The 10509-nt window shown below is 41.2% G+C and overlaps 1 protein-coding gene across 1 annotated transcript in view; it reads right to left on the reverse strand.

Annotated features, from left to right (window-relative positions):
- Window positions 1–2961, reverse strand: part of ANKRD31 (ankyrin repeat domain 31) — a 160681-nt gene extending 157720 nt beyond the window's left edge. The window contains exon 1 of the mRNA XM_025388455.1: window positions 2671–2961. Coding sequence (XP_025244240.1) covers window positions 2671–2774 — 104 coding nt within the window. The 5' untranslated portion in view covers window positions 2775–2961. The remainder of the gene's footprint in view (window positions 1–2670) is intronic.
- Between the last annotated feature and the right edge of the window lie 7548 nt (window positions 2962–10509).

Genomic DNA, 10509 nt, shown 5'->3' on the forward strand with positions numbered 1-10509 from the left:
CTATATAGAAAGCTGGAAGAAAATATACCAAAGTCTTAATACAGGTAGAATTAGATCAGATTTCTATCTCATTCATGCTTCTTTTTATTGCCCATGTTTCCTATAGTGTTTTTGAATAGACAGTATATTTATATGGTTCAAAATTCAAAAACCAGTATAGACTGGGCATGATTACTCATGCTCATAGTCCTCACTACTCAGGGAGCTGAGGCAGGAAGATCACTTCGGCCTAGGAGTTAGAGGCTTCAGTGAGCTATGATTGCACTATTGCATTCCAGACTGGACAACAGAGTAAGATCCTGTCTCCAAAACAAACAATATAATAGGGTATGTAGTAAAACATCTCCCTGTCCCCTCAAATATAAACTTTCTTTCCCACAGGCAACCAAGGTGTTTGTTCTGTAACCCTTTCAGAGATATTTTCTAAGTGTATATATGTTGGAGGACAGAGGTAAAACTATTTTCTAAAAATAGAAGCACTGTGTCAAAGAGTATATGTGTTTGTAATCTTGATAATTGAAATTTTTTGAGTTTTGTATTATAATTATGCCTTTCTTCCTCCACAGTTATAAAATAATCCCTCCTTGGCTTCTTGTAATACTTTTTTTTTTTTTAACATTTAAATCTTTGATTCATATGGAATTTTTTTGGAGCACAGTGTAAAGTATGGATTCAACTAAACTATTTTCTACATATATCCTTCATTGTCCCAATATCATTTTTTGAAAAATCCCATCATTTCCTCACTGGTTTGAGATGTCACCTCTTTAATATACTAAATTCCCATATGTATGTGATTTTATTTTGGGGGCTTTTATGCTGTTTATTGATCTGTCACTTTATGTGCCAGTATCATATTTAAAATATTTTATATCAGAAAATATTTTAATATCCTGTAGGTCATTACCTCCTTATTGTTCTTATTTTTCAGACTTTTCCTAATTGCTTTTAATTATTTTACCATACAAACTTTGGAATCAGTTGTCTAGTTCAACAGAAAGTCTTGCTGGTACTTTTATTTTGTTTTTTTTTTTTTGAGATGCAGTCTCACTCTGTCGTCCAGGCTGGTATGCAGTGGAGTCATTTTGGCTCACTGCAACCTCTGCCTATTTCTCATTACAACCAAAAACTATGAATGAATTTTTTTTTTTTTTTTTTTTTTTTTTTTTTTGAGACGGAGTCTCGCTCTGTCACCCAGGCTGGAGTGCTGTGGCCTGATCTCAGCTCACTGCAAGCTCCGCCTCCCGGGTTTACGCCATTCTCCCGCCTCAGCCTCCCGAGTAGCTGGGACTACAGTCGCCCGGCACCTCGCCTGGCTAATTTTTTGTATTTTTTAGTAGAGACGGGGTTTCACCGTGTTAGCCAGGATGGTCTTGATCTCCTGACCTCGTGATCCGCCCGTCTCGGCCTCCCAAAGTGCTGGGATTACAGGCTTGAGCCACCGCGCCCGGCGAATGAATATTTTTTTAAAACTACTTGAGAACCTTGAAAAGTAAACAATAGCAGGTAGATTGGGGACTGAAGTTGAAATCTGAATAACAACCCATTTATTGATGAGTTTCAGTTTGTTTTCGGTTTTTTTAGTTCTTTTTTGCCTTTCAGCTTTGAACCATCCAGTGGGCACAGATGGTAAACCTATTTTTATCCAGAAGACCAAGGAAAATGACCCCTGCATGCCAGAAGGTATAGGGGAAAGCCCAGGGTTTTATTTTGTTTTCTCTCTTATCTCCCAGCCCTGCCCCAAGGCTGGCCCTAGCCTCTGAGCAGGCACCAACCATGCCACCAACCATGGCAACTGGGGAACTTAAAACTCAAGAGAAAATGTCCTTCTACCAGAGGAACTGGGAAAACGGATCTGTATTGCCTTAAAAGCTTGGAGAGAATCCTCCTTTTTTCTCTCTTTTCTTAACTCTTTGCGCTAAAGGCTGTCCCCGTTGTAAGGAACTGCTCTATAGTGAAAAGGCTAGCACTCAAAGAAACCTGTCTTTCTGATCATAGGAACTGGCAAGTGGGTATGATGAGGAAAGGGGCCAGGAGAATCCTGGAGAGGAGAGAGAGGGAAAGGAGAATCGCCTAATTCTGTGTATGATCCAACTTAAGTCCCAGACACAGCCCTTACATGAAACAGACCTAGTGGCCTCATCCCTGCTCTCTTTTCCCTGTGTCTAGCACAGAGAATATGCTAGAGAAAGGTTTTGATAACCTGAAATACCGACTTTTTTGGATTCGTATGAAACTATTTGCTTCCAGTTTGGCAGGGTCCAGTTTCCCCATCACGCATCCTTTTTCTTGAGAGAAACCGTTACCCATTTTCCCAGAACTGAGCTACAAGTCTCTTGAAGCAAAATGCAGTTAAGTTCAGACCCCAGATCTTTTTTGCTCGTGCAAAAAGACTTAAAGCCCCCAAAAAGGAAAGCCTTTTGAAAAATGCTACAAAGCCACCTAGTACAAAACTCATTTTGTCCCTAGCTGGTTGGGGGTAGGTGGGGACAGACTGTGGTTGCTTATTTAAGAGCTCTCAGCTCAGGCACGCCTGCCCCACAAGGCTCTGATCCTGCCCACAAGCACATGTCCTGGTCATGATCTCCACTCAAAACTCTGACCCTCTCAGAGGGCCCCTGGGCCGCCCTGGCGCGAGGGTTCGGGCACTGGGGCCCTAATGATGGTCACCTTCTCCAGCGCAGCTCCTTTTCTTCCAGGTCGCTCTCCGTCACTGAACCCTCTATCACGGTTTCATCACTGTCCCAGTCTGGGTCCTGGACGCCTTCCTCCATCTTTGCCTCACATTCAAAGTCTTTTTTACCCTCCTCTAACTCCCTCTTGCCCGCAAACAAAAAAAAACACTTTGAGGACCAGAGGAAATTGTGAGTTAAAAATAAAAATAATATAATCGCAGCAGGAGCCGGGCCTTGTCGCAGGGCTGCTGAGGAGGGTGCAGAGGGCCGCGAGCGCGGCAGGGTCGTCGTCCGAGAAGCGGCCCGCGGGTCCCGCCGCTCGCTGCCGACAGGGGGCAGCCCCTCGCCACACGTCGGAGCCCTGCGCAGCGCTCGGCCCCTCCCCCAGCTCCCGCGGCCGGAAGTGGGCGGTGGTACGCGCAGGCCTGCTCTGGGCGTGGCCTGCCGCAGCGTGTCTTTTTCGCGGTTTCCCATTCTCGGTCGCTAGGCGTAGAGGGGTCTGGGGTTGCTGCTGCAGAGACTGAAAAGGTAGGCGGGCCGCACCCAGAACTCAGGCGAGCCTGCTTAACACCCTTGGCCGGGAGGGTGACCTGCCATGCACCTGATGCTTGTGAGCCCCAGATACGGAAGAGCTGTCAGCTCCTGCCCGCCCCAGCAGCCCTGGCATTCTGGAGCCAGAATGCGACCTTAGACCTAAGGAGTGTTTTTGCAGCCCACTAAGCGCTTCCTTTCCCTTTAATCCCTTGACAGCCTCTTTTCAAGTGTCCCCTGAGGTAGACAAACAGATAATGTTTATCAGAAGTTTTAGCTCTCAACTAATCTCAGTGATGTATTTTGTATTTTTTTTTCTCTCAACAACTCTTTGGTTACCTGAAATACAGATAGATTATGCAGGAAAGGCAGGATAGATGCTTTATTTTTTCCCCTTTTATCAGTTTTTAGAATAATAGTAATGCCTAGCAACCTCCAAAAGTAGTAAATTGTGTTTTAATGAAGTACTAGAATTTTATGTATTTGATGTGTTTCAGTCTAGTTGAACATTTTTAATTCAAACTAATTCAAAACAAAGCCAAGTGAGCTTCCACTTGCCAAGTGAGAAGGTTCAAGAAAAGACCAAGTTGTTTTCCCATAGCAAGCGTTTAGTATTCACCTTGGAGTCTCCAGCATCTGGCACATATGAAGTCTTAAGTTTTGTCATAAATGGATGGAGCTAGAGATTTCTGACTTCCCAATTCATTGCCCTTTTCACTTTATGGAGTAGCTTTGCCATTATTAATATTTTGTGTTTTTACTATTTATATTTAAGCCACTGCTATTTAAAATACTTGATTGGTGATTATCTTCTAAACTTAACTTGAGGCTGGGGGTGGTGGCTCATACCTGTAACCTCAATGCTTTGGAGGCTGAGGCAGAAGGATTGCTTGAGACTACAAGTTCAAGACCAGCCTGGGCAACATAGTGAGACCCCTATCTCTACAAAAAAATTTGTTTTAATTAGCAGGGCATGGTAGCATGGGCCTGTAGTCCCTGTTACTCAGGAGGTTGAGGCAGGGGATCGCTTGAGCCCAGGAGTTTGAGGTTCTGATGAGCTATGATTGAGCAAACGCACTCCAGCCTGAGCAATAGAGTCATACCATGTCTCAAAAAATAAAAAATAAATAAACTTACTTGAATAAGTAACTTACTTAAATAAAATTCCTCACCTCAACTCCGTAAATTAGGCAGAACAGTAATAATATGCAAAGAATTAGACCTGGTGTTTTTTTGTTTTTTTTTTTTACAGTAGTCCATTTATGCCCTCCATGTCTAAATCAGACCTAAATTCCTTTCACCTTTCCTGCTCACCCACTGTTTAATTAATTCATTAGTTCATTCTTCTATGTTGCTCAAGCTGGTCTCCAACTCCTGAGCTCAAGCTGTCCTCCCACCTCACCCTCCCAAATAGCTGGAACTACAGTTTCATGCCACTATGCCCACTTCACCCATTCTTTTTAATTATCCAGCTCTGCCTTCACAGGAATTGGGGGATGCATACCCAGTAAATGGTGGTGAGTGGCTCCATTTGCCCCAGAGGGAAAGATGACTCCACCAGTAACAGCACTTGCTCCAGACAGCTGATAACAAGCTAAGTACAATAAGTCCTCACTTAATGTCTGTCAGTAGGTTCTTGGAAACTGCGACTTTAAGCAAAATGACTTACAAGAAAACCAATTTTACCATGATCTAATTGATATATATGAGAGTTAAGTTCTTATAACATATTTCTGGTCACAAAAACATTGCCAAACTTACAAATAAACACCAAAACACCTTTAATATTAAACATTGAAATAACTGTGAGCTATATATATATTAAATATATATATTTAAGAAATGTCTTAAATATATATATTTAATAAATATATATAGGAAATGCCATATATATTTAAGAAAGATTAATAAAAATATGTATTTAAGAAAGACTAATAAAAACAAATAAGATAATTATTTACCTAATCATTCCAGTTCAGGGTTGAGGGTGGCTGGAGCCTGTCCTGGCAGCTCAGGGCTCAAGGCAGGAGCCAGCCCCGCACAGGAGGCCATTCCACTGAAGAGCGCACTCACTCACACACACACACTCACTCATTCTGAGACCATTTAGATAGGCCAATGAGCCTAACATACACATCTTTGGGATGTGGGAAGAAACTGAAATACCTGGAGGAAACTCCACGCTGACATGGGGAGAACATGAAAACTCTACATACACAGTGGCCCTGGCTGGGAAGTATAATAATTTTCTTTCCTCATCGGTGTTGAAACACCATTGAAAGAAATGTTATTCGAGGATCTGCTATAGATAACCTTCTGGGCCTGAAATTCACATTCTTTTTAAAAACGCTTTCTCCTTTGGCGGGAAAAAATCAGTTATTTTTGCATCATCTATTCTCCTTTTATTCAAGAGAGTTGCTATGATTCAAAGAATGAAAAATAAATGGCAGAGATGAGCCTCATAAATGCCAGTGTGATTTTAAATAAACCTTTTTTTGTTTGTTTTTATAAAATCCAAAGTTTCAGTGCAGGACAGAGGTGGAAAAATGGACAGAAGATCTGTTTTTAGGAATCTAGGCTGCATTGCAATTCAAACTGGTTTAAGCAGGTTGAGTTGAATCATGTAATTGAACCAAGGAGAGGTTTCCCAGGTATTTCAGGAATGACAGGAATCAGGTACTGAAACTGTGTTTCAAAGGAAATAGAGCTCAGCTTTCTTTTGAATTAGTTTAAATTTTCAAATAGATTAAAATATTGCCGAATATGTAAAAGCCTGTAAACATTATTGTTAAAAAATAATAATTGGCTACTTTTGGAGGTTGCTAGACACCATTTATTATTCTAAAATTAATAATGAAAAAAAACTTTATCCTGCCTTTCCTACACAATTTATATTCAGAATAACCATAGTTGATGAGGGGAAAAAAAATTTTTTTTTTTTGAGACAGAGAGTTTCGCTCTTGTTGCCCAGGCTGGAGTGCTATAGTGCGATCTTGGCTCGCTGCAACCTCCCACCTCCCGGGTTCAAGTGATTCACCTGCTTCAGCCTCCCGAGATTACAGCTGGGATTATAGGCATGTGCCACCTCACCTGGCAAATTTTGTATTTTTAGTAGAGACGGGGTTTCTCCATTTTGGTCAGGCTGACCTCGAACTCCTGACCTCAGGTGATTCACCCACATCGGCCTCCCAAAGTGCTGGGATTACAGGCCTGAGCCACCACACCTAGCCATAATTTTTAAGAAATATAATTAAATTTTACTTGCTCTACTCCATTTAGGCTATAATCTTACAAGAAAAAAGTCCTCTTGGGGAATTCTTGTTGTAAAGGTGAATTAAAAATTTTTTTTTGATGATTAAAAAGAAAAAGAAGGCTCATTATTTTGTGATTACACAATATATTTTGCTTTTATAATTAAGATTCTTCCCTGCCTATAGCTTCATATTATGTATTTCCTATCCAGGTTACTTTAGATCCTAGAACTGTAAGAGATGAGACTTTCATGGAAGATTCGATTTATCATAACACAACATGAATCTCTAAGAGACTAAATCCAACAGCCACTTTTCACCTTAGTAATATTTCTTCCCAAAATAAAGCTATATGAAGTATTTCACCAAGTATTCCATAAGTATTTTAAAATACAGTTTCCCGACAGGGTACAATGGTTCATATTTGTAATCCCAGTACTTTGGGAGGCAGAGATGGGAGGATCACTTGAGCTGAGGAGCCTGGGCAACATAGACCCCCATCTCTACAAAAATAAAAATAAATTAGCCAGAATTGGTGGCGCACATTTGACCCAGCTACTCGGGAGGTTGAAGCAGGAGGATCCCTTGAGCCCAGGAGTCGCAGTGAGCTATGATTGCACCACTGCACTCCAGCCTGGATGACAGAGTGAGGCCCTGTAAAAAAAAAAAAAAAAAAAAAAAACACTTTCCAAAAGAATAATTTTCTCAAAGACTTAGACTTCTTTGTTAAACAAAAATAAGTTACTAATCCATTAACCCAAGCAATTCACATGTTTGGCACAAATTAAAACTGTCATGTAAACTTTTTTAATGGATGGGAATAAGTATGTAACTGAAAAATCAGGATATGTGAAATTGTAAAGGTAAACTGAGGCCGGAGCCGAACTGGGAACGAAGACACAAGGCAAATGGCAGTGAGAATAGCCTTTATTAGGGCTTGTGGGCGAGGTTCCTTGGTCCAAAGGTGCAGGCCGAGGAAGTCGCACTGAGGGAGGAGGGTAAGGACCTTTTATAGCTTGAGCGATGGGAAAGTTCATTGTGCAAAACAAGTCCTGGGGGGTCTTGAAACTGCAATGTCATGAGGAAGGGGTCTTTGGAAACTGTTTAACTGAAACGGCTGTTTACAACCTTGTGAAATGCAGGTGAGCTGCGGGTCATGGGGGAATGTGGTTGCCCAACCAGAACTCTGACGAATGTAAGTCTGCAGGTGTGTACAAGGGTGAAGGGAGTCTTTAACAAAAGGCCTGCTATGCCGGGTAACGCCGCCATGTTGGGTCTAGATTCCTGCCTAACAAATCTTTTCTCAAAAACTGCAAAATGTTGGAGCACACAAAGACAAGTTTAGACATGATTAAGTGTTGGTTCAGTACCTAAATTTGTTTTTATATTTATTTATTTATGAGATGGAGTTCCACTTTTGTTGCCCAGGCTGGAGCACAATGGTGCGATCTTGGCTCACTGCAACCTCCGTCCCCCAGGTTCAAGCAATTCTCCTGCGTCAGCCTCCCACATAGCTGGGATTACAGGCGTGTGCCACCACGCCTGGCTAATTTTTGTATTTTTTTAGTAGAGACGGGGCTTTGCCATGTTGGCCAGGCTGGTCTCAAACTCCTGACCTCAGGTGATTCACCCGCCTCAGCCTCCCAAAGTGCTAAGACTACAGGGGTAAGCTACTGCACCTGGCCCTAAATTTGTTTTTTAGCGATCATTATAGCTGATTCATATGTGTGGGGATATGTCAACCACAACTCCTATAGGCTGTCCCTTCTTAGTGCAGAATTTAATACATTCAATTTTAATTTAAAATGGCATGAAATAGATATAAAACACTTCAGAAAGTTAGAAAGTACTGTAACCACCCAATGGGTTCTCCTTGCCTGCTGCCTAGACAGAGCCAATTTATCAAGACAGGGGAAGAGAGGGGAATTGCAATGAGAGTAATTCACGCAGAGCCTGCTATGCAGGAGACCAAAGTTTTGTTATTACTCAAATCACTCTTGCCGAGCATTCGGGGATCAGAGTTTTGAAAGATAATTTGGCGGTAAGGGCTTGGGTAGTGGGGAGTGCTGATTGGTCAGGTTGGAGATGGAATCATAGCAGGTGGAAGTTAGGTTTTCTTGCTGTCTTGTGTTCCTGAGTGGATGGCAGAACTGGTTGAGCCAGCTTAATCGGTCTGGGTGGTGTCAGCTGATCCATCAAGCTCAGGGTCTGCAAAATATCTCAGGCACTGATTTTAGGTTTTACAATAGTGATGTTATACCCAGGAGCAATTTGGGGAGGTTCAGACTCTTGAAGCCAAAGGCTACATGACCCCCAAATTGTAATTTCTAATCTTGTAGCTAACTTGTTAGTCCTGAAAAGACAGACTGGTCCCAGGCAAGAAAGGGGTCTTTTCAGGAAAGGGGTATTTTCAATTTTGTTTCAGAGTCAAACCATGGACTGAACTCCTTCCCAAAGTTAGTTTGGCCTATACCCGGGAATGAATAAGGACAGCTGAAAGGTTAGAAGCAAGATGAAGTTGATTAGGTTGGATTTCTTTCACTGTCATAATTTCCTAAGTTATAATTTTGCAAAGGTGGTTTCAGTACTGTGAAATTTCAGATGATAGCCTGTATATAATTAGTATTTCCAAGATGAAAAACCTCTGAAGAATCACTAATGGCATCTGTTATTCTGGCAATTGATTAAAAGGTATATTATAATGAAGCCCATAAAATCAGCAGAGGATGATTGAAAAAACACTTGGCATTTCACAAAGGAGAATCAGAGGACTAGACACACCTAGAGGTAAATTATAACAACCCTCCCAACCCATTGCTCCAGATTCCTGCAAGATGTTGTTGCTATTCTATGTGGTCTCTACTATTACAGTTATTCATTGTTTAGTCTATTAGACTATAAATAATGTTTCTTCAGAAGCAGAAAGGGGCAATTGTTAAGGGGCAATAGTTATACACTGATCTTCTGTCTCAGAAGAAATACCTTACAACATTGTATAATTTATTATGATGTGAAAAAAACAATATTGGAACACAGACAATAAATGACTATTATGTATCATCAAGATTTTTTAAGGATTCTTAGATTACTTTCTCCTTAGAAACACAATGTAATGTTGGCATCAAAAATTGGCAAAGTAATAAGGCCATGACAGAGTCAAAAAGAATTACAGACTCAAATGCAACAGCCTAGAGAACATGACATTGGTTTTGTCAACTAGTTTAACAAGTTTGACAGCTTCCTCCTTGTCTGCTTGTCCAGACAAGTGATACTCATTGATGGCCCAAATGCTAAGAAGTCTGTATTTCAAAGTCTTTCCATTTCTGTTCCTCCCCACATCTGGTCTTTTTCTGTGATAGTAACTGATTAAAACATTGGATTTTAAAACATACTTAACCTAAGGCATAATTAAAGAAATAAACATTAAAACAACCAATGACACATTTATTGGTTTATTTTATCTATGTCTGGCAAAGATTTTAAAAAAAGATTGATATGCTCAGCACTGGCAATGATTGAGGAAAATAGGTGTTCTCCTATACTCTTGGAGGGAGAACAGATGAGTACAATCTTTTTTGGAGAGCAGTTTGGCAACATCTATCAAAGTGTTTCACATGGGCCGGGCACGGTGGCTCACGCCTGTAATCCCAGGAGTTTGGGAGGCCGAGGCAGGTGGATCGTTTGAGGTCAGGAGTTTAAGAGCAGCCTGGCCAACATGGTGAAAACCTGTCTTTACTAAAAATACAAAACCTAGAAGGGCATGGTGGCACATGCCTGTAGTCCCAGCTACTTGGGAGACTGAGGCAGGATAATCGCGTGAACCTGGGAGGCAGAGGTTGCAGTGAGCCGAGATTGTATCACTGCACTCCAGCCTGGGCAACAGAGAGATACTCTCTTAAAAAAAAAAAAAAAAAAAAAGTTTTATATGTATATACCCCTAGAGATAGCCTTTCCACTTTTAGCAATTTATTCCTATATTACCAATATGCTTGCGCCAACTGCAATTTTGAAAAGTTGGAAACAAAGTAAGTGTTCATCATTAGGGGATTATG

This window comes from Theropithecus gelada, chromosome 6 (genome assembly GCF_003255815.1).
Source record: "Theropithecus gelada isolate Dixy chromosome 6, Tgel_1.0, whole genome shotgun sequence".
Classification (NCBI taxonomy): domain Eukaryota; kingdom Metazoa; phylum Chordata; class Mammalia; order Primates; family Cercopithecidae; genus Theropithecus; species Theropithecus gelada.